This window comes from Metarhizium brunneum, chromosome 3 (genome assembly GCF_013426205.1).
Source record: "Metarhizium brunneum chromosome 3, complete sequence".
Taxonomy (NCBI): Eukaryota; Fungi; Ascomycota; class Sordariomycetes; order Hypocreales; family Clavicipitaceae; genus Metarhizium; species Metarhizium brunneum.
Genome location: NC_089424.1, coordinates 3,658,922 through 3,684,994, shown reverse-complemented (window position 1 = coordinate 3,684,994; position 26,073 = coordinate 3,658,922). Strand labels below are relative to the sequence as shown.

At 49.3% G+C, this 26,073-nt stretch overlaps 10 protein-coding genes across 10 annotated transcripts; 4 read left to right on the top strand and 6 right to left on the bottom strand.

Annotated features, from left to right (window-relative positions):
• Positions 1 to 868: 868 nt before the first annotated feature.
• G6M90_00g063680 (uncharacterized protein) lies at positions 869 to 1,291 on the bottom strand (the record flags this gene model as incomplete). Its single annotated transcript, XM_014687031.1, has 1 exon — positions 869 to 1,291. One exon carries the CDS (start codon positions 1,289 to 1,291, stop codon positions 869 to 871), a length of 423 nt encoding a protein of 140 aa, XP_014542517.1.
• A 1,529-nt stretch (positions 1,292 to 2,820) lies between these two features.
• Positions 2,821 to 4,298, top strand: ANKRD50_3 (Ankyrin repeat domain-containing protein 50; the record flags this gene model as incomplete). The annotated part of the gene is made up of 3 exons (XM_014687032.2): positions 2,821 to 3,082; positions 3,198 to 3,860; positions 3,925 to 4,298. The coding sequence occupies 3 exons, from the start codon at positions 2,821 to 2,823 to the stop codon at positions 4,296 to 4,298; spliced, it is 1,299 nt and encodes a 432-aa protein (XP_014542518.2).
• A 323-nt stretch (positions 4,299 to 4,621) lies between these two features.
• G6M90_00g063660 (uncharacterized protein) lies at positions 4,622 to 5,647 on the bottom strand (the record flags this gene model as incomplete). The annotated part of the gene is made up of 1 exon (XM_014687033.1): positions 4,622 to 5,647. The coding sequence occupies one exon, from the start codon at positions 5,645 to 5,647 to the stop codon at positions 4,622 to 4,624; it is 1,026 nt and encodes a 341-aa protein (XP_014542519.1).
• A 2,719-nt stretch (positions 5,648 to 8,366) lies between these two features.
• On the top strand, positions 8,367 to 10,442 carry aclH (Flavine halogenase aclH; the record flags this gene model as incomplete). Its single annotated transcript, XM_066130763.1, has 6 exons — positions 8,367 to 8,491; positions 8,570 to 8,666; positions 8,730 to 8,793; positions 8,848 to 9,285; positions 9,361 to 9,900; positions 9,970 to 10,442. The coding sequence occupies 6 exons, from the start codon at positions 8,367 to 8,369 to the stop codon at positions 10,440 to 10,442; spliced, it is 1,737 nt and encodes a 578-aa protein (XP_065986722.1).
• A 932-nt stretch (positions 10,443 to 11,374) lies between these two features.
• Positions 11,375 to 12,415, bottom strand: vlmA_3 (Fatty acid hydroxylase vlmA; the record flags this gene model as incomplete). Its single annotated transcript, XM_014687035.1, has 1 exon — positions 11,375 to 12,415. The coding sequence occupies one exon, from the start codon at positions 12,413 to 12,415 to the stop codon at positions 11,375 to 11,377; it is 1,041 nt and encodes a 346-aa protein (XP_014542521.1).
• Positions 12,416 to 14,866: 2,451 nt separating this feature from the next.
• Positions 14,867 to 16,299, top strand: EURM3 (Mite allergen Eur m 3; the record flags this gene model as incomplete). The annotated part of the gene is made up of 3 exons (XM_014687036.1): positions 14,867 to 15,112; positions 15,230 to 15,435; positions 15,516 to 16,299. 3 exons carry the CDS (start codon positions 14,867 to 14,869, stop codon positions 16,297 to 16,299), a joined length of 1,236 nt encoding a protein of 411 aa, XP_014542522.1.
• Positions 16,300 to 17,151: 852 nt separating this feature from the next.
• Poglut1 (Protein O-glucosyltransferase 1) lies at positions 17,152 to 18,765 on the bottom strand (the record flags this gene model as incomplete). Its single annotated transcript, XM_014687037.1, has 4 exons — positions 17,152 to 17,224; positions 17,303 to 17,684; positions 17,744 to 18,263; positions 18,328 to 18,765. 4 exons carry the CDS (start codon positions 18,763 to 18,765, stop codon positions 17,152 to 17,154), a joined length of 1,413 nt encoding a protein of 470 aa, XP_014542523.1.
• Positions 18,766 to 20,289: 1,524 nt separating this feature from the next.
• G6M90_00g063610 (uncharacterized protein) lies at positions 20,290 to 20,625 on the bottom strand (the record flags this gene model as incomplete). The annotated part of the gene is made up of 1 exon (XM_066130762.1): positions 20,290 to 20,625. One exon carries the CDS (start codon positions 20,623 to 20,625, stop codon positions 20,290 to 20,292), a length of 336 nt encoding a protein of 111 aa, XP_065986736.1.
• A 1,643-nt stretch (positions 20,626 to 22,268) lies between these two features.
• G6M90_00g063600 (uncharacterized protein) lies at positions 22,269 to 23,132 on the top strand (the record flags this gene model as incomplete). Its single annotated transcript, XM_014687038.1, has 1 exon — positions 22,269 to 23,132. One exon carries the CDS (start codon positions 22,269 to 22,271, stop codon positions 23,130 to 23,132), a length of 864 nt encoding a protein of 287 aa, XP_014542524.1.
• Positions 23,133 to 25,014: 1,882 nt separating this feature from the next.
• On the bottom strand, positions 25,015 to 25,401 carry G6M90_00g063590 (uncharacterized protein; the record flags this gene model as incomplete). Its single annotated transcript, XM_014687039.1, has 1 exon — positions 25,015 to 25,401. The coding sequence occupies one exon, from the start codon at positions 25,399 to 25,401 to the stop codon at positions 25,015 to 25,017; it is 387 nt and encodes a 128-aa protein (XP_014542525.1).
• Between the last annotated feature and the right edge of the window lie 672 nt (positions 25,402 to 26,073).

Sequence of the window (26,073 nt, the reverse complement as noted above, 5' to 3'; positions counted from 1 at the left end):
CAACTCAGCTTCAGACCGCCACAAATCCGGAGACTTGGAGTGGGTCACTATGAAGTGATGGCAAATAGAAGACGCAGCACTATGAGTGGCTTTAACGTTCCAATAATATGAGGTTTGGGGATATAAGCTTCGCTAGCGTAAACAAGCTTTCGCGTTAAAAGTACCTAGTGGTTGCTTGCAGAGCATCTGCCTCAGCCAGTGACTTTTGAATACCTTTCCATATGAGCTAGGTAGCTCTAAACTGCAAATGTCTGGTGTTTGCCTATTCTTTCGGTTCCGCTGAATCGTGTTGCATATATTGTCGCAACCGTAACCCTAGCCGCATCTTTAAGTTAAATTTACGCTACTTACTATATCAGACTATTGTTCTGCCAATCAAAATCGCCAACAAGTCGCGGTTACTGGTTTGGGACGCAATACATCTTCGCCAATGTACAATCTAACTCAGGGTGAGATAAGTCTTCAGCGGCACGATTATTAGAATCATCTGTTAAATCTTAAACCTATCTTGTAAACAATCCTTTGACATACTTTATAACTAGCCTCCAGTTATTTTCTGTGCTTCATCGTCGAGTCCAGAGAATCTTTACTGCCAAGCCTAGGCGTTCTCGCAAAGCCAGAGTTCTTTAGTTCAATGTTGTTATTAATCATATCTTCGCTGCATTGTCCGACTCGGATACTGTAATTAGCTAGATGCCATGGCGAAAGAACCATCCTTTGCTTACGTGTGTCCCAATACGTGTCTTAGTACTAGAATCATGCCGTGCGCGACGTTTCTCCTATCCACTGCTAGCAACAGCTGGAGGATAGAAATTATGGACCGATCGACCTAGTTTCCCATCAACTTGATGTTATTAACGCGTCTCCATCAATGTCCTGCCCGAGCTTGATCAAGCCGCCGAATGAGGTCCACAGCCCGCCAAGGTTGAAAACGACCCCGATCATCTCCAAAGTTTTCATGCTCATCGTTCGATATGGCAAGGAACTCATCTCTTCTGTATTTTATAAGCAACTCTACGACTCCCTTCCATTGATAAATGTTTCTCGCGCCGGCCATCATCATTCTTCGCGTGATAGGGTGCTGCTTAAGAAACGGCTGCACTTGCTCATACCTCAAATAAGAACGCCACTGCTTTTGGACCAAGCTTGCAGTCGTCTGATTATCATCTCCTTGCTGCTGGACTAGGACATTCATGAGGTCATATCCAGCCCAGGAGTTCTCTAACAGAGACTCGATTACTTCCTCTGTTAATGGAACATCGCCGCCTCGCTTGTCCAAAATGACGGCCATGATTTGATCTCCGCCTTGCCGATTCCTTGCAACGGCCAAGAGTAAATGTGGTGTTATTGGGACTGCATTTTTAACCTTGTCGCGAACGAATTTCGATATTGTTTCGTTGCAACTAATCCATGCAAGTGTCCCCTCCGTGATAAGCACGTCACCACCCGTAGGGAGAAGAAATTGGGCTACTTTCTCGTGGCCATTCACTGCGGCTTCGTATAATGGCGTGTTTAACTGGTGTCGATAACCACATCTAACGTTCACATTAGCACCGGCTGTAAGAAGCAGACCAGACGAGTTATCCTGTAGTAGCCAAATCCCACAGCGATGTGAAGAGCCGTACTGATGTCGCCAGAATTAGCACCAGCGCCAACAAGCATACAGGCTATTTCGTAATGGCCGCGGTATGCTGCCCTGCATATAGGTATACCAAAATGAGTATGCATATTAACATCGGCACCCCCAGAAATGAGCATACGTATCATCTGACGATGATTTCCATTTATCACACTATACAATGGCGTCATGACGGCCTCATCACCAGCTGACGAGACTCGATCGCCCAGACATGCAGGAAATTTTATGGGTCCTGCAACATCGAGACCAGCTTTATTGGCAATCTCGTTGGGTATCACAGAGCCTCACTCTTCTTACTCTCCTCTTGTGCGCCAACATGGTGATTTCAGTCTACTTGCGCAGGCGTGCTGAGGCAGCCAACATTGACATCGAACCCCAAAGACCCTAAGCTTAGTCCGCTTGACGCCCCAGTAGCCTATCACTTTCCGTATCTACTGTTAGGCGAATCATGGTCGTTTTCCTTCAAAGCTCGGTGGGAGGCCTCAAAGTAGGCGCAGTCTACCCCATCATTGCCGCACGGTTCCATGCCCAAAGACCGCTCTATTCGCCTCCTCATGGGTATGAGGCCATATATTCCTAGAAATACATGTACCTAATGTATCTGGTTTATTTCAAACACTTCAAGACGAGTACCTTGCTGACGAAGGCTGGACTGTCTCCTTTCAAAACCACGCTGATCAAGTTCGCCTTGTCTGGGCACTGGCGTCCCGATATCCCTCCGTCTTACGGATCTAAACTGTTGCACTAAAGCTAGGATTAGTTTACAGTTGCCTGCTGATTCAAGATTTCCGGGCCAGTAAACCTACGACAAAGTGAACGCCGCAAATACCGATACTTGTCGCGAAAACCAATAATCAAGATGCAACAATCGCCAAACCTGAAGAGATACCTAGTCGACAACGCGAAAGATGATCTGACAGATACAACAGCAAAGAGAACAAAAGCAAGCTCCGGCAATAATGGGGCCCAAGAATGCAATGCTAAACGGCAGTTAGCAAACGATGTATATACAGTGGGATGGATATGTGTGCTTCGTTCAGAGTTGAATGCAGCAAGAGCTTTGCTAGATGAAGAACATGATCGGGTCCAAAACCAAGGGGGTAATGCTTTAGTCTTGGCAGAGAAAATTCTATGCTGGGTCGTTTATGAAAGAAGGGTGCTTTCTATAGTCGAACTCCAACATGCACTCGCCATCCAGCTGGGAAAGTCGGAACTGGATGAGAAGTCCAGAGGTGATTGGCTCAGTCTGCGCAGGTCTAGTCACCATCGACAAAGACAGTGATACCGTCCGACTAGTACATTACACGGCCCAGACCTACTTTGAGCGATCATGGACAGAGTTCTTTCCAGGCGCGCATACCAACCTTGCAAAACTTTGCCTCACCTGTTACACGGAAATCGCCCTGTTACACAAGGGCTACGGTCACGGGATCAGGGCAGAAGGTCCTCACCGACTTCTTATATAAATAGACGTCTTCGGTCCCTCAAGGCCTTGAGGAAAACCAAGGACCTTTGATACCAAAGACTGTTATTAGTTGAATTGAGCTATTGCTCCAAGCCCTCTTTCTGAGCCCTTGTCACATCACCTATGTCTCGTTTAGTGTCTTTGAGAGTGGATTTTGTAAAACGGACAAAGACTTCAGAAGGCGGCTACAGACCAACAGGTTTTATGACTATGCCGCAGGAAATTGGGGCTACCATGCTTATGGTGCCTCGAGTGATGTGGACGGACTAATCCTGCAATTTCTGGAGAGTGGTGGTAAAAGGTCCAGCTCTACCCAGGTGATAATACCGGACGAAGACGACTATTGCTTCCACGATTGTCTCTCCGAGTTAACCGAAATGACAGGATTACACGTTGCGGCATATTTCGGACTACGGACGTCAATAATAGCCTTGCTCGAGGGCGGGTATAGGTATGAGGCAGACATCAAGGATAGCCACGGACGGACACCCCTGTGGTTGGCAGCAGAGGAGGGTCACGACAAGGTGGCCGGTCTGCTTCTTGAGAACGGGGCTAGCCCCAATCCCATTAACGACTATGAAAGAACGCCGTTGTGGTTGGCGGTGAAAAAAGGGCACGAGGTGGTTGTCAAGCTGCTGTTGGGGAACGGCGCCGACGCAGACCTGAGGCGAACTGGATTTTTCGATAATGGAGTCACGCCACTGCACCCGGGGGCAGAGAAAGGGTCCGATACAATAGTTAGGCTACTACTGAAGAGTGGCGCCGACCCAAACGTTAAAGACTGTCATGGCCGAACACTGCTATTGATGGCTTGCGGTAGAGGAGAAGCATTACGAGGTAGCTAAGCTACTGCTAGAGAGCGTCGCGGATGTAGAGCCTAGAGAGTATGAGGGACGAACACTACCATGGCAAGACATGGAAAAGGAGCACTACGACATGGTCAAGCTACTGCTCGAGAACGGCGCGGATCCAGACTCTAAGAATGATCAGGGGCGAACACCTCTATGGCTTGCAGCAGAGAATGGCCACGATGCAATGGTCAAACTGCTGCTTTATCATGGCGCCGACATTAAAGTAAAGGATACTTTCGGCCAGGCGCTACATACATGTGCTATTAGATATGGACACGAGTCTATAGTTAAGCTGCTACTTGATAATGGCGCTGGCATGGAAGCAAAGAGTACCTACGGCTAGATGCCGTTTTGCATGCTACTAAATGTAAGTAAGAGCACTGGCTATAATTGAGGAGCTACTTGAGAATGGTGTGGTTGTAGAGTTACTGGAGTAGAGGCAGAGTCAGACGCCGGCATTGCTCGCATCACTTCACGGCAGTTATCGAGAAGTCAAAGTAACAATTGGCGCCTACCAATCGGATGCCCAATCTGGATCAAAGGATAGTACATTTAGTTTGATCCCTATCTACTGCGTAATAATATACTGACACTCTTCAGTTGTGACATTTGTATCAGAATAGAATGATATTGATTCCTCCTACCGGCATCCTTGTAGTTGCCCACTCAAGACAACGCCGGCTTCACAACTTGTGCGGCATCATAAAGACCCTTGGAAAACTCGTCATGAACCGGCGCGCCAAGCATCCACGTCGCCCTCACACCGTCCTCTTCCTTATAGTCCTCAATCGAATTCACAGCCACGACGGTTCCAACGCCCGTCTCCTCATTAAACTCTGCAAAATGCGGCCCGCCGCTAGAGCCGCCGCTCTGTACGCTCGGAATACCCGTCGTCTCGTGGTCGAAACGCCACCAGTCCTCAGCGGTCCCATGGCTCACGGCGAGTCGGCGGCCAGTAAAGGCCGGCGTGCCATACCGGTAGGTGTCCTTTGGGCCAAACGTCACCGAACGCGTGTATCCCATGATGTAGCGTGTGCCGTACGGCGGGTCGATCTTCTTGAACTGAATGTCCTGCGCCGGCGCCGTCGCGTCCGGTCGGTTGAGCACGATGAAGGCGCGGTCGTCGACAAAGTAATCGCGGTCGTCGATCCAGCGACTGGACAGGAACGCGCGGGCAATGGTGAAGTTGGCGCGCGGCACGTCGTCGTGGTATCCCGGCACGAAGAGCAGGTTGGCGTGCCAGCTGAGCGACATTTCGCTCCCGGGCCCCTGGCGGCCGGTGTGGATGCAGTGAGCGGCCGTGACGAGCGTGGCCTTGTTTTGGCTGCGGAGGAGCGTTGCCGTGCATGTGCTATCGTGAAGTGAGCCGTTTGCCATGTGGACCGAGTAAAAGAGCCGGCCGACCGTCGACGGGACGGCGCCTTTGCCCGAGTACTCTTGCCCGAGCGGTTGGAGCTCGGGGGGTATCTCGGGCGGGTCGGATGGTGAGTACGGATTGTGGTCTATGGCCAGGATGCGCTCGGTTGTCCAGTAGCGCTGGATCTCGGCCTCCATCTCGGCGCTGGTGGCCTGGGCCTGGCTTGCGATGGTTTGTGTGTACGACGATGTTGTCTCGGCCGACGGCGGGCTTGGGGCCGGGTGGGCGAGAGCCAGGCCTGCTACAAAGGCAAGGGATATTGTGGAGTGCTTCATCTTGGCAGTTTTTCGCAGCAGAATGAATATATAAAATGCGTCTGGTACGAATGCTTAGTTGTTGCTGGGCTCGACACACTTGGCTAGGCATAGGAGCATGTCATTTACTTATAGTCCATAAGTTCCCGGGGATTCCTGTCTAACAAATTAACTATAAATAACCATTCAAGGCTATCTTGGCTAACCATAAAATTATCCACCCTAATAGTCAATGCACATTGCGCCATGCAGCTCGTATTGGGCTGGTTCGTATTAGTAACACCTTGCCCTGGTATTTCCTTGGCAGGGACAACATAAGTTTGCCTTGCTGAGAGGAAAGCCGCGATTTAAATTGAGGAGCATGGGTCCTCCTCGTGTTTCAATGCTTTCTGAAAGTTGATTAGACAAAAACCGAAGCAGTTCAAGTTACTGCAGCGGCAAGGGGTTGCGCGGACGACTTCCGACTTTGGTGAAATACTGGAACTAATGCCGAATGCCATGGCCTACCACTGGCTCCTTAATGCATACATACAACTTTATTGGCAAGTTGGACCTATAATTAACCTCGCCCACACTTAACCCTGCAGACAGCGCCAAGGCAGCCAATACCAGCGAGAAGACAAGTCGTCACGAAACGCCGGCTGTTCAAGAACACGTCCTCGGCCTCACTTGCCTTTTTGGGTTAGCTTAAGTTACATTGGTCCTTATAAGAGCCACTTATTTTATAGTGAGTTAATTTGAGAATCCTTAGGCCTCCAGGCTCGCTTGCTCACAAAAGAGTTATCCGCCCTTGAAGGTCTTGAGAAAATGAAGTGCCTTGAATATTGAAGGGAATTATTAGCTAAATACGAGTTTATTTTAAGCCCTTATATACCGGCCCTTGTCATACCACAAGAAATTATACGCTGTGTCCAACACATTACAAGTCAGAAATCCCAAGGGGTAATTTCACGTGCGCCCAGAGTAGACGTCCACGGCAAACATCTAGTAATACATGTCTTTACTATGAGCAATAAAACAACTTGATTGCTCTTCACCTTTCATCCTCGCTTCGCTTCTCTTCCCCTGGAAGTTGAATGGGGTCTGCTTGATCTTTTCACAAACCAGCCACTACCAAGAGATTTCTCTCCTTATAATTTGTGGGATGCCTCTCAGGGGACTGTGGCGGGTCTGTACTTGAGTCTCCCGCTGTCGTGCGAGGTGTATTACGTTGTAGTCGTGTGCCTTGATGTAGAGCTATTTTTCTGAGCCAGTATCTGGTTTTCTGAGTCATTTAGCTGCATCAATCCGTTTTGCTCGGTGTGTTAAGTGTGGAGTCTACTCTAGCTGGAGAACGTGACACTCAGTCTATTACACCCGGTTTTGCTGAGGATTTTGAGCCTAGATTAACAATCTCTTTCAGCCTTGTTTCTCCGAGTTAGATTTTAACAAGCTATGGTAGTTTCTTTGCTCTTATTATACAGCAAAGGACGTGCTTGCGTAGCCCTGCCTCTATACTATCCTTCTCCCAGATTCAACTACATATGCAGATTTCATAACTCGAAAAGAACTGATTCGCGCCCGAACTGACAACAGACTTCTCCTACTACAAATTTGGCTGGGCAATTTGTGCAAGGCCCATGCTCAACGGCTTGGTCACACAGATACCTTGGCTCATGTACTCCATAGACATCAATTGATAGTTGGGCGGACACTTGACCGAGGGAGGAAGCAAATGTCGCCACCCCTCAGTTGGAACCGAGCATATTACATCAACATTATAACGAATTAGCCTGTGACCCTTCCAAGCATGCATGTTTCTGCGTAACTGTAGAAGACGCCTTCTCATGCGCTTGACTAGTGCAAACCCGGTTGTGCAACAGTTCTCAAGGCACCCACGGCCACCTTGCTTCCACTTGACGTTTCCACAACCTCGCGGCTAGATCCCCGCCAGCCTTGCTCTTGAGCCATGGTTCCATATGTACATATGTAGCATCATCTCCAAGCCAGTAAGTGTCCTCGGCCCACAATTGGTGGTTCGATTCAATATTCAGCTCTTGCTATACTGCGGCTAGTTCCATTTATACATTCAATGTTTCCTTGCTGCTTCTCATAATAGGGTCGTATCGCCAAGCAACATCACAGATTCAACTGCCCGTTATGAATGATACCCTACCTACCTTGCGTATCAATATATATTCCTTCTCAACACACCCATACCACATTTTCGAATCCAGCTATTGGTTATGCATAGTGTTAAATCACAGCTTGGCAGCAGCCAGGGCCGTGGCCAGTCAATAGTCCCAGATAGCACTGGAGCTTCATGCTGCGGATCTACGCCACAATAAAAGTAGTGGCTGACTTGTAGTGTCCCCTTAAAACACGTAATAAGATATGTAAGAACGGCACAGATACAACTCAGGAATATATTAGGTATATTCCAAGTCCCCTTCCCCGCTTTCGCTGGTGCTTGCTTGGGATCAGGAGCGGCAGAGAGCATGGGGGCATTCTCTGATAATCCTGCGGCGGATGCTGCGGACATCGGAGTTAACCGCAAGCTAACTTTTTTGGTAGTCAGATGTCTTTAAGCGGCAGTCAAAAGAACTTGGAGATAAATGCTATTTTAAACTCCTTTCCGCTTCCTGCTTATTGTTCGAACACGTCACATGGTTGGCTAGCGTTGAGTTTCTTGGAAGCCTGGCATCATTACAATTTCCATACATCAAGCTACACCGCTACCGACCCTCTCGTCCTCCCTGTCATGGCCGTTCCACCAAGCTGCACCGTTCTTGTCATTGGAGGAGGCACCGCAGGTTCATATGCTGCTGCAGCTCTAGCTCGCGAGGGTATCGAGACCGTGGTACTGGAGGCAGATAAATTCCCCAGGTTGGTGATAAAAGCGGTTTTCAAGGAGTCCCGGTCTTGCGTCAAATACCTTGCTTGGGCTCACTCCCCTTGACGCAGATACCATATCGGAGAAAGCACGCTTCCTTCTCTCCGCCACTTCTTCAAGTTCATAGACTTTTATGACACTGTTGATGCATATGGGTTCTACCACAAGGTACCAAGCAGTCTTCATTTTTTCCACTTGAATGAAAAATTGACAAGGCAATACTAATCATAGAACGGTGCTGTTTTTCGACTCGCTCAAGCTCAACCCGATGCCTGCAAGTCTCCTTCTCCTGCTTGTCCTTGAATCTCAGACATCTACCCATTTCACAAATAAGCTAACATCTACCAAGACACCGACTTTCTCGAGGCAGGCGGCCCTGATGGATACGCCTGGAACTTGATTCGCTCCGAGTTCGATGACTTGCTCTTCAAGCACGCTGGCACCTGTGGCGCTCAAATCTTTTCCGAAACCAGGGTTGACACGATTCAATTCGAGCCAGTGGCCAATGGATTGAAACCAGACAATAGGAACCTTGAAGACCACTTGAATCCTGGCCGGCCCGTGTCTGCCACGTGGGTGCGCGAAGATGGCACTTCCGGATCAATCACCTACAAGTACCTCGTGGATGCTAGCGGAAGGCAAGGTATCCTGAGCACCAAGTATTTAAAGAACCGCAAGTTCAACAATAATTTCAAGAATGCCGCCATATGGGCGTACTGGAAGAGTGACAATGTGTACGGTCCGGGGACACACATGGAAGGTTCGCCCTATTTCGAGGCATTAGACGGTGAGTTTCTCACGACTGGATTTGCCTACATTCTCAGGCATTCGCTCTCAAGTGCTGGCACTAATCAACAAACAGATGCCAGCGGATGGGCCTGGTTCATGCCGCTACACGATGGCACTCGCTCCGTCGGCATTGTCCAAGACCAGAAAATGGTGACTGAAAAGAAGCACGAGCTAGGCCGTCCTTCAACCCTGGACTTTTACAAGCAATGCCTAGACATGGCTCCCAGGATAAGAGAACTTCTCTCAGAGGCCGAGCTTATTCCTCATGTCAGAGCCGCCTGTGACTGGTCCTACACCGCGTCTACATATCACTTGCCGAATGCGCGTATCTGCGGAGACGCCGGGAGCTTTATTGACCCCTTGTTCTCCTCGGGCGTCCACCTCGCCATAACAGGGGGTCTCTCGGCGGCAGCTACCATTTCGGCCTCGATCCGCGGCGACTGTAGCGAGGCGGCGGCGGGCTCGTGGCACTCCAAGAAGACGGTCGAGAGCTACACTCGCTTCTTCTTGGCGGTGAGCAGTGCTACCAAGCAAATTCGCACACAATACGAGCCTATAATCAAGGACATGGACGAGAAAGGGTTCCAAAGGGCATTTGATCTGTTCAGGCCTAGTATGAAGTGCCCAAGACTAACATATCCACCAGGTGCAGTCGTTTAACTAACTTTTTTTTTCGTCTTAGTTATTCAAGGTACTGCTGATGCCGACGAGGCCGGCAAAGTGTCGCAACTGGAAATCTCCAAGATTCTCCAGTTTTGCTTCAAGGCTTTTACTTATGTTCCGCCGGAGAGGAAAGACGCCCTGTTTGATAAACTTAGGAAACTTGACTCCAAAGCTTTACAGGACGATGCGAAACAAGTTCAGACTCTTAACGGTATAGAGAAGTATCTTACGGCAGATGAGTTGCAGATACTAGAGATATTACGAAGTAGGCGTATGATTCGTGAAGACCCCTTCGAGATGGATAGCTTCTCGCTCGACACTATCGACGGAATGGCGCCGAAACTAGTGCGCGGTAGTCTGGGGCTTGTCAATTATGAACAGGTCAAGATTGACAAAGCTCACTTTTATTCGCAGGACTTTTTGGATGGCAATTGCCCGGGAATTAGAGAGGGCAGTGTCCATCTGCCTACTTCCAGAGTCCAACTAGGATGATTAGTCGATAATGTTGAAAATAAGCAGTAAAATGTAATTACATCGCCTCGTGTAGTGGAGTGAGTGTTGCCTGTAAAGTTCAACATGGAGAAAGGGAGTATTACCCGGGCAGGTTTTACTGGACAGATACCTATGGACTGTGTGAAATGGTCCCGAGTTACGATGGGCTCGAAAGGCTGTTCTGCGGCTACACGAAACTTTATGATTATTGTTTGGTGATGCCGCTTATACCACCCTCGAAGGCTTCTAGCGGTAGGTGAAAGGCATATTCCTCATAGTCAAGTTCCTGGCCACTATGTGGCATACCATATTATACTGCGAGGTATGGACGTGCACCCAACTGCAAGCAAGTGTACACCGCGATTTGTTGTTGTTTGTGGTCGAACGGCTAACGTGCAGCCATGGGCTCCGTATTAAACACTACATATATACATGTAAATACAAGGCCAGCTCCTGGCTGCGAAATTCCCTAGTAAACAACTACTATCTTGTGCTCAATATCGGTCCTAGTCTCGTCGTACCATTAAATTGCCAGCGTGTATATCTCGGTCCCTCGCTCCTAGTCCCACATCTTCCGCCTCGCAATCGGCAGAAGCCATCACCAGGGTTTGACATATGCCTCTCACATTACAGGTCGGGACACGTCATGGGCCGTTGGACGTTGAACCCCCGTGCATTACCCGAACAAGCCGCTATTCGCACCCATCTTAGGGCTCGTTGCCGAAGTGAAAAGGTCTTTGCCATGATTGCTCGCTGCAGGCTTTAGATCGTCTCCAACCTAGCAAGTCCATGTACTCGGGCGACCAAATTTCAGTTCAAACACCCACAAAAAAAACCGTACATATGGAGAAAATGTTGAATGTCCCCTCTCTTCGTGGCCGCAAGCAAATTCGTTCCGTAGAGGCCCCGATATCGCAGGACTTGAAAGTGTTTCATAGAATCGGAAAATCAAGTTGGTTGTCATAGTTGATATTCTTCTCGTGGCATTCAACCCGATCACGACAGGTACCAAAGGCCCGATCCCAAAGGCGCGTTTGCTTCCCATAATTACCGCTGCGCTTCCAGCCCTTGCGATGATGTAAATCATGATCTTCAAGTATGAGCTCTGCATTTAGCACCCGCAGGAACCAGTTGAATATATTCGGCGGCGTGGCTACCATTCGGACACCACTATGCCCTGCCAACTCGGCGAAAACGACGTACTGGTGGCAAATCCACCATTCGTAAAAGCCCATCGGAAAGCCTAGCGTCCTCATAGCAAAATAGGTGATTAGAGGAATTCCAGCAATGTCAAATATCTCTTGCTCAGTATCGGCGTACAACGTTAATAGCGGGTTAGGGTGCTTGGTCAGGTGGTGCGTGCGATGAAACTTCCAGAGCCCTTCAACGTCGTGCATAAGCCGGTGGTACCAGTAGAAGAAGAAGTCGAGAAGAATTCCGTAGCATCCCACCTCAAACGGAAGCCAGAGGAAGGCCATGGACGTCGGTGGGTTGCGAGTGTTGTAGCTGATGTAGACGGTAAAGGCTGGTCTGACGAGTGATGTTAGGACGAGGGAGTAGAGGACTTTGCTGACGCTGGCGTCCGGTACGCCATCGCGCTCGTGTACATCGCCGTCAAGGAAACCGACCCTGTGTCCTAGTGCGCGTAATAGATGAAGTTCACGGATAGCGTTGAGGTTGAAGGCGGCGCTGTATAAAAGCCCTGCCTGCCAGGCGGTAAGGTTGTGGCCGGTATATACGACGTATAGGTGGTGCAGGGCGATGGGAATAAAGGCGTGGGTGAGAATCCAACGATGCTGATACCAGTCGTTTAGATACGGCACCTTGTCTGTCTTTGGATGCACCGGCACGGCCTTGTCAAGTTGAACCGGGTGAATGTCAAAGATGTCGTAAACCCAGTGGAAAATAGTCCACTCGGAGCGGTCTTTCTGTCGCCAGGTGGACTTTATCGACTCTTTTGGGTTTCTTTCCATGTTGATTGTGTTTGTTTTATGAGATGAATGTTTGCTTTGCGTTGAGTGATTGTTGCTTCAAGATGAGGGGATTTATAACTCTGTCTGTCAAGCTGAAACCGCCGTCACATGTCGCCGCTAGTATAGCGCAGTGCATGTGAAGGCCCGACATGACGTCGTGTGTGACTAGACGGGTTGCGCGTTGACGCGTTTACAATTCGGCATGTTTGACAAGTCGTCGTCATGTCTGCGTGGCCTCGATTGTTGGAGGTGGAAGCCGAGTATCCATGTTGTCACGGGCCGGTTTTGATGAAGAGCAAAAGATGGCTGGGTGACACGGCTACCGCATCCGGATTTGGAATTGGAACGATGTATCCACGGCCATGTTCAGAGTACGATGCTCCCTGCATGTTTCTCGCCCTAGTTTTTGTCACGCACGGCAATTGATTCCGTCTCTCGGGCTCGCTCGACTGTGGCTGTATCGGGCATCAAGGCCGCGGCATCGATGGCATCGAATCCGACAGCCGTGGGGCGAGTCCAAAACTTGGTTCTTTGCCGACCCCAAGACGACTCTGCCAACGATGCCCGACGAGAAGTCGACGGCGAAAATACTTCAGCTCTGGAGTCCGGTCCCGACCCTAATGCGCCTCCACCACCGACGGACCAGAGGTCCACGCGATCGAGTAGTTAAACGCCCCCCGACCTATGCCAGCACCAGCTTTGCTTCGGACGAAGGTGAAGGAACATGATTCCGACTCGACAAGGTCCCCTGCCATAGAAGCCAACAAGCGCCGCGGCGAGTGTGTCAAGCTGCGCGCATGTTACCGTGTCCGTTGGTATTCGACAAGCTCGGGCAATAACGAGTTCCTTGCAACGTGTCAACTCCTCGTCAGTCGTGACACGCTTAGACTAGCATTGGCAAGTGTGAGACTAGTCATCAGAGCTCGTGACGAGATGGCCTTCCACAAGAGGACGGGTTGGTATTGGCACGGCGCCGATTCCGGCCCGAGTTCCATGGCCTTGGGTCGCATCGGGGACGAGCATGGCAGAACTGGTGAGGTGCAGGTGAAGAAGTTGGTCAAGCCTGCCACCTTCGACTAAGGAAGCACGAGTCAGCCTGAGCTCGGCGATACTTTACCTGAGACACCAGACTTGGACCTACCCCAGTCGCATAGACGCAAGCGCGAAGCGCACCGGTGTGACGTGATTTTGTGTGCGGGCCTGGGAGATGTTGACACAATTTGGTAGGCCATCTATGTGGAAGTTGCCAAGTATGTATTATTGATCCTTATCCGTTACGCTTTACTGGCTTTAACGCGAACAGGATAACCAGACGCTTTTGTATTGGTATTAATACAACTGGGAATATTAAAATAACTATATAGTATAAGTTATATTTGTTTATTAATTCATTATTAAAAAATACTTGTATTATATATTATAATAAAAAAATAAGTACAAGGCTATATGTAGCTTGTTATTTGCCAATATGCTATTGATTTCGCTTTACTTGGCCACGAATTTTTGTCCCGCGTTGCCCCAGTGCCAATAATGCTTTGTTCGACACGGTGGCCTAGCGTCCAGAAAAGTATAAATCGTCGGCTGCCACCAAGCAGATATACAACACAATAATCTATTCATCCCAACTTGTCAATGCAAGCCCGCTATTGCTCCGCCGCATATAAAAGTCAAGTGCACATGACTCGAATGGTGAAACCCGGGGCGAGTCGATAAGAGATGAGTATAAAGAAGATTAGAATAATAGATTATGCGCATACAACTGTATATACTTTAATTTACTTGTTTGTAAGTTAATAAGAGATGAGTATAAAAAGATTATATTAATAGATTATACGTATACAACTATATATACTTTAATTTACTTATTTACGAGTTAATAAGAGATAAGTATAAGAAGATTATATTAATAGATTATGCGTATACAATTATATATACTTTAATTTACTTATTTGCGAGTTAATAAGAGATAAGTATAAAAAGATTATATTAATAGATTATGCGCATATAATTATATATACTTTGATTTACTTATTTGCGAGTTAATAAGAGATAAGTATAAGAAGATTATATTAATAGATTATGCGCATATAATTATATATACTTTAATTTACTTATTTATAAGTTAATAAGAAATAAGTATAAGAAGATTATATTAATAAATTATACGTATATAACTATATATACTTTAATTTACTTGTTTGCGAGTTAATAAGAGATGAGCATAAAGAAGATTAGATTAATAGATTATGCGCATACAACTGCACATGCTTGATTTACTTTTTTGTGAGTCATTCGAATATATCTGCATATTGTACATGGAGTAGTTACAAGTATAAATACAAGAAACCTGCCTCTTGAAATCATTGCTGCACAATATATCCGCAGTAGATTCCTGCCTGAATTTTCTTATATCTTTCTCTTCTACAAGCCCTACAACTGGTCATCTACACAATGTTGCCCAAGACTACTATTGCACTAGCCGTCGCGTTTCCTGCCATTTCAGCAGCCGCCCCGACTATCAACAAGAGGATCATTGGCGGAACGGATGCCGAGATCGGTGATTTCACATCCATGGTTTCCATCCAAATGGGTAATGACCTTTGCGGAGGCACTTTGCTTAGCAAGTACACTGTTCTTATTGCTGCCCATTGCCTTGGGGCGGCAAACAACGATACCGTCGCAAAGGCAGGAGTGGCGGTCAGTTTACTCAGTCCCATTCATTTATCAAGTTACTCGTTTGTATGGGCACTCGAGTGCCCAAGTACCAGAGCGCAAACAACATCAACAAGCAGTACAAAGCTAACGGTCACGTAGGATAATAAAAAAGACGGAGAGTATAGTAGTATTAGGGAGATCAAGGTGCACCCTGATTTCAACACCTATGGTCATTACACTCTTGATGACATTGCCCTCGTCTACTTGAAAGAGGGATTTGACGAGGGCGAGACAATCGCCTATGCGAATCTAGCAGTAAACGGCTCGGACCCCGAGGTCGGTTCCGAGCACATCGCCCTAGGCTGGTAAGTTGCCATCAAGCTCGCCTGCGCTGCACTGCACTGGAGGTTGAGAAGGTCGGAAAAGACGCTGACCTTTACGCAAGGGGCACACAAAACTATGAGAAATTTAAAGACCGACCTGATCCGACTGATAAACTGAGCAAGGTTGGTCTCGAAATTTATCCACGCGGACACTGCTGGAGCCGCCTCTTGGGTGCAGGCAAGACTGGTGCAGAAACAATCGTATGCGCTGGCGGGAGAGGCAAGAATGTATGCAAGCACGATGACGGTGGTCCTCTTATCGATCAGAAGAAACGCGTAGTCGGTATCGCGTCGTTGGTTATAAAGGATCGAGGAGGCAGCTATTGCAACCTGGAGCCCTCCGTGTTTACCAGAGTCGGCAGCTATTCCGATTGGATCAACGAAAATCTTGTGACGGAGCCTCCTACGTCAACGGAAGAGCAAACAGACTTCTCCTTTGAGTTTCCCAAATTGATCAACGGAGATGTTGAGGCGAAGCCTCCTGCGTCAACGGAAGACGACGTCTACGTTGAGTTTCCAAGCCCGACTAAGCCCGTGCCGACCAGCGTACCGACGGTGAGCAACTTTCCACCAAATCTGAACATAGTGGTTACAGATGTTTGTGATAGACGTGGCCTCGGTTCTGACAACTCTTGTCCACCCGTGGTCAAGTATTGCATCTTTAAATTCAAGGAGGACGGTTATAGTTCCACAAACGCCTGTGTTGGTGCATTCGAAAAGGCAGGGTTGATGACTGCCACTAAAAACAAAGAGGCAGGGTTGACGCCTGGCACTGAAAATCAGGGCACTGAAAATCAGGGCACTGCAAATAAGGGCACTGAAAATCAGATGTGCTCTTCGACTTAGGGTCAGGGTCAGGGTTAGGGTTGGTACCAGCGGAGAGTGCCAAGTAGTATGATTAACATCAATACATGGGAAGAAAAGGTGTTATCACCGCCATATAATGCGCCCGATTCAAGTGCAAAATCACAAAGCCAGTTAAACCACTACCTTTTCAGGGCTTCAGGCCGGTTTCTTACATCTTGATGTCGTTTACACCCGCGCGTGCTAGACGAATGTGGTTTGGAATTACATTTCTCCTGGCCCCGAGGTCGCTCCGTATTTTAGCTGCACCACCTTACTCCTGATCTCAACAGGTGACAATCCGCTAACCCTCCCATAACATTAAATGGCTCTGTGTTTTCTTGATTTAGAGGAGCGTGAATCAACGCCAATTCGGCGACAAAAACGACCCGCTCCATCAAAGACTCCAACCACACCAGGCTCAATGGTCACACAAGATAAGGGGTACTAACACATCAATATGTGCGGCGTGGCCACGTCTATTTTTTGGTGCGATATCAACATTGAATGCTCTCCACAATATCCCCATTCGTCGAGTTTTGCTACCGAGGCAGAACCGTGGCAATGTAAGAAAATGGCAGCGTCTTCCCACGCAGCTCAGACTTCAATGTTCCTGACCAGATAGTTTCATCCTGAGAGACAACGTGTATTTGAGCCCGAAACGCACCTCGCCAAACACACTCACGCAGTGTACGATGCCATCTCCCTGTGCAGCCCAAGTCGCATTATTATTCGGGTATCTTTGCGGCAAATTACATGAGACTCTATATGAATGTATATGCTAGCTGTACATGACCACAGAACAACAAAGAAAAAGATAATTAAAACCTGCTAAAAGAGTTCCGCGCCCCATTATTAACACTGACCCAAAAACCTGCCCAGCCATTTACACTTGGCGGGCGCTGGCTGCACCATGATGGACTGTAGTCTGTAGTAGCGAAAAAACATGTTAGCCAAACAATGGACATTAAAGCTGCAAGCATGTCGGACATGACATGGAACGTACACAAACGTCTCAAACGGCACACCCCGCATCGTTGTTCTGGCGCCATCCTTGTCCACGTTCCAGAGCTGAGGCTCAAAACTGACCGACGCCCAGCCCCGGAGCAGCTCGCGCCAGTAGCACACCTGCGATGCCGGTGTCAAGTATCGGTCCCTGAATATGTCGGCGCCGTTTTGGGCAATCCTCTTGGCTCTCTCCGGGTGGGCGAGGAGCTCCGTAACCTTGGCTTCCAGGTCGGAGAAGTCCTCGGCCACCTCGACAAAGTTCTGCTTGGGACCGTCCGCCACCAGCAGCGCGTGGTGCGGCTCGATCCACATCCGCTTGTGCATGATGACGACCGAGTTGCAGTTCTGGAGATACTTCCCCCGGCCCGAGTAGCTGTGCCCTGTCGTTGCTGGTTAGCGGTGCGCCCGCGTGATGCTAGCCGCCACATGGAGCACCTACCTTCGGTGTGGATGACAAACTGGTATTTGCAATGTTCCGACATGGACAAGGCCTTTGCCTGGTCCTCGGAAACCAGGTCACTGATGCCTGCCCACACAATGGCTCGCACGTCGGCCCATTCCTTATCCTTGGTCACCTTGATCAGCTCCTCTCGGTGGCCGTTGGTGGCCACGGCTCCTCTCCAGACGGCCTTCTTGGTCTTTTGTTCAAACTTGACCTCGGCCTCGGCCATCTTTCGCCGCACCTCGTCGTAGCTCCCCACAAGGTCCAACGGCCAGCTCCAGTAACCAAAATCGCCCATGAGCCATATCTCCTCGTCTTCGGCCTTGCGTGTCAAGCCCCAGATGGGGTAGTTGTTTTCCTCCGGATCCGGCACGACGTCGGCGACTGTGAAGGCGAACTCGATGTTGGGCAAGGGCTCAGGGGACGTTACCATGGCTCTGTGGATGGCGTGTAAGACGGCAACTGCGCGCGAGGTGTCGTACTCGTTTTCCAGGATTGTCTCCTGGAGAATATAGAGCTACGCAGAGCATCATTAGCGGTGTGCATGGGTGATCATGGTGTTGGGCAAAGGCAGCACGTACTTGCTGGTCGACAATCATGCCCCGCAGGGCTCCCCTACCGCGCTCGGATATGTTGAGTTGCTTGGGTGTAATGTTTCCTCTCGCTTTCTGGGCATCGACTCCTCGCTCAATCTCTGCAAACAGGCCCGGGAAGGCCATGTTACACTGCTCGGAATCGAGGGAGTAGCTGTTGGCATCGCGCACCGGGTTGAACTTCCATGCTTTGTTCTTTGGTGATACATATCCCTTCTTGCCCGACTTGTTGGTCTGGCTTCCAAATTTGTTCCTGTCCCCGAAGCTGGGCAATTGCTCCTCGAGGGCGGGCAACACGTCCGGCAGGTGCTCGAGATAGGCTGGCCGAGACAGCAGTGTGGCGATGGAAAGGAGGAAGAGAAAGGCCGCGACAATGACGATGCTGGGACCGCAGAATCGTCGCTTGAAAATCGGGAGGGGACCCATTGTTGGCGGCTATGGCTGGTCCTCAGGTCCTCACGCCCGGGGCTGCTATCGTGAGGCGGATTAATCGAGGATGGCCATGGGGTCGAGTCGAGAGTCGTGGTGGTGACGGTGGTGTTGGAGGTTGGAGAAACAAACCAGTCCGCGCTCGTCTGGTGGTGTCTCGCAGTCTCACACGCCCCCTTCCGCAGGCAGCACAGAGCCAGAGCACAGCAGCACCAGCAGCACCAGCAGCACTCCGCACCACACACTGATAAGGAATACGAAATGCCAAATGCCCCGTAACGTGCCTGAGTCGCTCCGCGTCCAACGAGAAGCAGGCATTGAGAACAATGCACACGGCAGCCACCAGACTGGTTGAATGACGGCCCCGCCCGCGTTCAATGCGACGCGACGGCAGCACTTGAGCACATTTGAACCAGACCAGACCAGACCAGACCAGCCCCGTTGGCCCGTTGAACCCCTGGCTCTGGCCAAGACGGGTTTAGCGCGCAAGGCGTTATCCGCCACATTTCATTTCGACTTGACAGCTTGAAAAATTTCTTTCTTCCCGCCCGACCTTTTTTATGACGGCCCACTCCGCTCCACCCGCACCGTTGTTTTCCGTGCACCTCTGGTCCTTTAATCACGCACGTGCGGCTTCAGTAGGGACGTCTTTACTCGCTGAGGGTGCACTTGAGCATCTCGAGGATTGCACGGGACCAACGGACGGGGCTCTGCAGCAGAGCCAAGTTCTCGTTGGAACCCGGTCTGGTTGGTCCTGGCAAGACCATGTCGTCTGGTACACTGTCCTGCGTACCGTACGGGCACTGTACAACAAGCTTAATTGGTCCAATGTTGTCCACGACTGCTTACAAATCCTTGCTGCCACATGCGTGCGTCTAAAAATGGTCACCTAAAAATGCTTCTCGACTAGCGTTTCCGTAGTCTCCAAAAAATAGTGTACTGTCAGACATGTAAAGGCTATGTCTACACTTGCAAAACGGCAAACCGGAGGTCCGATGCTGACTTATACGGCATGTGAGCAATGTGCCAATCAGTTGTATTTGCCGAGAACCCCAAGCAATCCATGTCATGCTGCTAAGACCATGACAGCCTTGGCATGGCGGCGGGCCAGCAGGGCAGCATGCAGTGTCCGTAAGGCCGCCCGAAGCGCCCGTCTTGGCCCCAGGTCCCGTCTAGTCAATATCAATTGATGTCTGGTGCAAAATATGTATGTCAGAGTTGGCAGCATCCGAATTATCGTGCTCCGCATCTTAGGTCGACGACATGGAGAAAGTAATCGATTGTTTCTATCCATGTATACTTTTTTCTACACATTATTCCATATCGAATAAAGTCTTGGATTACGTCATATGTTCTCGACATGTATAACGTAAAACAAAAATTACAATCGCATGTATCGGAGATACTCTGCCACTACCCACTTCTGGTAACGGCACCATGACAGCCTCTGAACCCCTTGCCATCCATTGGTAACCAACTTTTCTACTCTAATTCGCTGTAGTCGATGGGCCTACAGCAAGACTACAATGCTCTTGAGAGAACTGCCCGTTTCTTGTCTGGTGTTTCTTGTTTCAGATATTCCCAGCATATATCCGACTTGTCGGGTCCTAGTACCACCATTCTGTCCGGCCTACGTGTAATGCAACAAGAGCTGTTGACGCGGACAGTCTTGCGGCTGCCATCTTGCGGCGTGCCGAGAACGTTGAGGCTGGCTATCCACTCGACCCCGTCATATTCGTGCTTGTCCTCTGAAGCCCCGGCTGGTATTTGGGGAGGCTCAGGCGTACCGAGGTCGATTAGTTGTCCCGAGTCGAGCATGGCAACGCTCGAAAACGACTCCTGTAGAGTCACGGTCATCATAGTTATCAATAGTGGACTCATCCGCTTCCGGATCATCCGACTCGGCATCATGAAAGAATGGCGTAGAATTCACCGAGGGATTTTCAAGGCTTTCAAGCTCTCGCCGAGTCTGCGTTTGGAGCCACATAGTCCAAGGAGCCTCTTCCGGAGTAGGTTGATACAGGGTGGAGAGGGTGATGGTGGCACCCGTGAGTCACGAGTACAAGCGTGCACCACTGGCGCACTCTATTAGCCGGATATGGGATATTGGGGGCCTTTCCTGTAGGGTGTCGAGCAACGATATTTAATCGGGATATCGCAGCTTCAAGTTGATAATTGCATGACGGGCGGTTGCCAATGGCAGTCACTCATATCGCCCCCGAGTCCAAAAGTCGATTTGACTTGGAGCCCTTTGGGATGCGGCGAGCAAATACTAGAACTGCATTCGTCCAGCCTCTCAATCTCGACGCATCTTGGCTCAAAAGGGTATTTCAACGACTCTGCCAAAAGTGGAGGTCTTATTTTGGTAGATCTTTTGTTTTTCCCTACAACAGAGGCACTCCTCGCAGCCGAGCTCGAGCAGGTGCAAGCACAGTCAGTATCACGGGCCGCCGGGTGAACTGTGCCATGGTGATACATGCAGTGATGGATGCGCTCCGTCGGATCAATCTTCTCCTGCTCGCTGATCTCGGACACGCGCAGTCCGTAGGCCCGGGGCAGATGTGGGGCCGACGGAGCCACGTCGTCCAAGAGATGGCCGAGCTTCCGGGCCGTTCGGTAATGGGCCCGTCGTTCCGCATTCTCTCGCCCGATGGTTGTTAAATTATCGCCTGTAGTGGTGGACTCTTCTAACGCCCCAATTTGCACTAGTGTAAAATCGAGGCGCTGGTTAAGCATTTATACACTATTAGTGGTATCGGACTTTTTTACTTTTTTCGTTATAGCGGCCCTTTACTAGACACAAGCCGTGCCGAGCTAAACATCAATGATGAAAAGAATTGTGGCTACAGCACATGTAACGATATGCCAACATGTCGCAGCTGGTTACCTGTCACGCTGGTTGTCGGATTTAATTACTGAGCATTGGGCAAAAAGACGCAGAAATCGCGGCCCCTGGCCAAACATCCCCCGACATTCAGATTGCAAGCGTGCCTTATTAATCCCGCAAGTTTCGCGTTTGACAATGTGTGACGTGTTTGACTTTATGTTCAATCTAGCTTGTTGCTCCTGGGCCAACAAACTAGTCTATGCTAACAAACTCGACTCGTGCCGTGGGACAACATGGCAAAGCTTGGTTGCTAGGTCGTTGCTAAGATATGCCACACGTCTCGGTTCCAAGCCACTTGCAGTGATTTGCAAGATGCTAAGTAGATACGAAAACTTAATTTTTGCGCTCGGCGGATTTGAGATACTAAACAGAGCGTCAGCCATGCATTTTAACTTCACCAGCCACGTCTTTTCAAACTTGGGACATTTTATACCGGGCCACCGGGCTTCCATTATAAAAGAAGCTGCCTTGGTCTTCTCTTCTTGTTAAACTTGGACATTCCCCAAGTCCCTCTTTTCATTTCTCTGCGACACATGCCACTCCACTCCTCTACACACTGCACCTCTTGCAGGATGTTTCATCCGAGGCTAGACTTCTAGCACCCGTCCTAGCAATGCCTGTCTTCAGCCAACTACGAGAAAGCGGCTTGTTCATCAATAAGAGACCTCCTCTCTGTCCTCCGCTCCGTCATCCGCGGCCGTCCAGCCAGTTCACCAAGTTCCCAGATCACAGATCGGAAAGAGACCAGCCCCCCGAGCCCCCCAAGCCCCCTACCACAAATCTTGTCGGGAAATTGAAGCTCCTCGTGCATTATAAGAGCAGTGCATCACGCCCAAAGACTGAGCCTGTAGCTCGCATTTGCAAAATGCCGTTGAAGATTGTGATGGGCATCGTGGCCAACTTATCTACAAAGGACCAGGTCTCATTCAGAAACACATGCACCATCTTTCGGAAAATGTCGACGATGGGATACAGTCCTCTATTCTACCGCATGTCTACCCACATGGTGAGGACACATGTCCTGTCTTTGATACTCCGCGACTTTTGGATATGCGATCTTTGTTTCCGTCTCCATCGTGTCGATAGGAGAGATACGCCCGGCGCCCCGAAGAGGCCAATCTGTGCCCAACCCCATGTGGATGCCAGCAGGGAGTCCGAAGTCTCGGATGCATTCCCCTGGATCTTCTCCTACAGGCATCTCCATTTCTACCTTAAGGCGGCGCGAAGCAACGAGCATTCAGAGTACAGGGACCGTCTCCTGCAACGCCGCCAAATTACTCGGGCTGTCAAGAATTCTCGAATGGAGTGTAACGTCGAGGCCACATTCCATCCTTTGGGCTTCGATCGAAGGGTGGTGCTGCATAGATCCTTGCTCTACCGTCCAGCCAAGCAGACGGAGCCCGCGCCATATTGGGGCATGCAAATCTGCCCGCACCAGCGATACAGCGAAAGCGAGTTTGAGGCGTTTGAGAAGTAGGTCTCCCAGGCATCTGTGAAATCTAAAGGGCTCTCCTTCGAGGTGCTATCACCTCAGCGGCACGAATATGCCCTGTGCAAGGCTGTGCAGATGGCGATTGCATCCCCCAGCAAACACACCTTCGGGGCGTGCACACTCTGTCGTACCGACTTTTCCGTCAAGATCATGACCTTGGAGACGCCAAAGGGAGGATCAAAGCTGGGCGTCAAGGGCAGTGGAGTGCGTCGTCTTTTGCTGAGAACTTGGCAGGACCTGGGAGGCCAATGCTTCCCCCTTTACCCGACCTGGGCGTCACACTCTCACATCCTACACGACGTTGTTGTCCCGTTTGGCTACATGTATCGATATTGTGAGCCAGGGACTGCCTGGCGGCTATATGAGCAAGAGTATGAACGACTTGGCGAAAGGACAGAGTCGCAATGCGCCGAGAATAATCGCATTGGCGCCATGTACAGGTGCATGGAAGAGAAAACCCAAACCCGCCGCCCTGAAGTGTTCCAGATCGAGAAGGGCAAGAATAAATTCAAGAGTCTCGAGAGAAAGCGTGATTTCATTTGACTGTCTAACTATTTACATGATGTTTGCGTTGGCTTCACCTTCAAAGGGGCCACCTTTGAAGGCTACTAGACCCAGCAACCACGATGAGGTGCAAACCCTGCTGGGGCCCAACCCGCCCACCCTTTATTAATGATGCTATCTATCAATACTATATACAAATGAAAAAACAAAAGGAGCGACAAAAGACAAAGGAAAAAAAACGAGCGACAAAAGACAAAGGAAAAAAAAAAAACGAGCGACATATGACCGGAGTTATCTAAATACTTACCCTTGCGGAATCCCATGCTGATACACTCTGCTTGCGCTTAAAAGACCTACCTAGGCCTCTGGCTTCATAGCAAACGTGGTATATTGTCAAAATAGGTTCTTATAAAGAGGTTTAAATTGTTTCTAGGTGTTAGGTGCGGAGCGAGTTTTAGAACGCGCGAGTTGATAATCAAGTCGAACGTGAGAGCAAAAAGGAAGAGAAGTAAAAAGAGACATGAATAGACGAACTAACGAATACATGTAAACGAAGAAACCAATTATTGGTAAATAAAAGCACCAGTAGCTAACTAAGGACGTTCTAAAATTTATATACTATGGTATACTATAATATATTGTAATGTAGTATAGTATATTAATAGATATTTGTTAATGTTATACATACTCTGCGACAGACTTTATCTTCTGCTATAGAAATAATTACTACACCGGACATAATAAAGCTGTGTCGAGATTATAGCAAAACGCGATAGCGGCAAGAGCTATCACCACTAGACCTGAACTAGATTTCTGCTCAAAATAGTTGATATTACACAAACTCACAACGGCAACCCAAGACTGTTACACGGAAATGGCCCAATGTTAAAGGTTACACAAGGGCTACGGTCACGGGATTAAGGCACTTCTTGTATTTAAAGCCCCTTTGGTCAACGAGGCCTTGAGGAAACCAAGGCCCATTGATACCAAAGACTGTTATTACATGAATTAAGCTATTGCTTCCAGCCCTCATTCCGAGCCCTTGTCATACAATGTCCCACTGACACCAGACATGACGGACCGGCGTACGGACCAATCATGCTAAAGCAGTTCATCTGGCTGCAGGAAGCTTGACCAAGATGTTTTAACGACTCTGCCAAAAGCAGAGGCCTCACACGAGGCGAGGTCTAATTCTGGTAGATTTTGTTTTTCCTCGCAACACAAAACAACGCACGGCACAACGTCCGCCAATTCACAGGGAGATATTTCTTCAAAAGAGACGACCCCTTGTATTCAAGCACTATATTTCTTGAGGAAACTAGCTCAATTCGAAGAAGACAGACTTGACGAGCCTCACTAGCAATCACTTCGAGTACCCTGAAATCTCAAAAATCGCGTCGTTGTAGTCGGCGTCATCCCCGTTCTCGGCAACGACATGAATAGTTTTATAGCGGCCAATGTCGTAGGGACCTCCAGAGTTCAGTTTGGACGCGAGTTTGTCCCCGTTCCCAGCCTGGTACGTAAACGTGGCCGAAATTTTCTTGCATGGCTTGTCCAACTGGCGGTCGAAAATGAGGTTGTTGCGCTCTCCGCTGCCGCTGACCTGAAACTCTTGGTCGTCGACTTTTATGTGCACGTTTTGGACGGACTTGGAATTTGTCTTGACCTTGAGATGCTGCTGGGCCCAGTCGTCGCCAAAGTTGATTTCGACCACGTTGCCGGTGACTTGGACGGATGTATTGTTGGCCATATTTATGTGAAGAGCAAACGGGTCGTGGAGATTGACTTTTGGCTTCTTTGTAATAGACGATGTGAGTAAATCAGAGTAGAGTTCTGGGCGTGTGGCCAGACCAGGAGCCGACTTGGGGATATATGTACTCGTTGGTCTTTGTCGGGAGGACAGATTGTAGCCGCTGCGGTTGCATTGAATGCTAGGGAAAATGCAGGAGAATCTCACGAGTCGTATTGAATTTGGAGTGATTGTGTAGCGCTGCGCAATGCTGCATGTAGTATGTAGTACATGAGCATCGAACCCGCCACAGGCTGAGGCGCGGCACAACCGTCAGTTCATGTTCTAACAAGGGCACCAATATCCAACACCAGCCAAGTTAAACCATTCCTTATTATTGTTATTATTGGGCTGAGTGACGTAAACAGAAAGAAACGACCATGTTCACCACGAGAGCAGCATCTTGAGTGAGATGGCTGGGGAGCGGGGGTTGGCAAACTTAGTGACAACATTGAAGTCATTCTATTCATGGTTCCGAGGTACAGTCTGACGAGACAATCCTCGAATGACTTGCTAGAGGACATGATGGGCCAAAACAAGACGTAATTTTGCTACCGATATGGTGTTGTGCATCAATGCAACTCCTGAGGCAGGGAATACCCGCTTGTCTCGGTCGACTGATGCATATGTCCC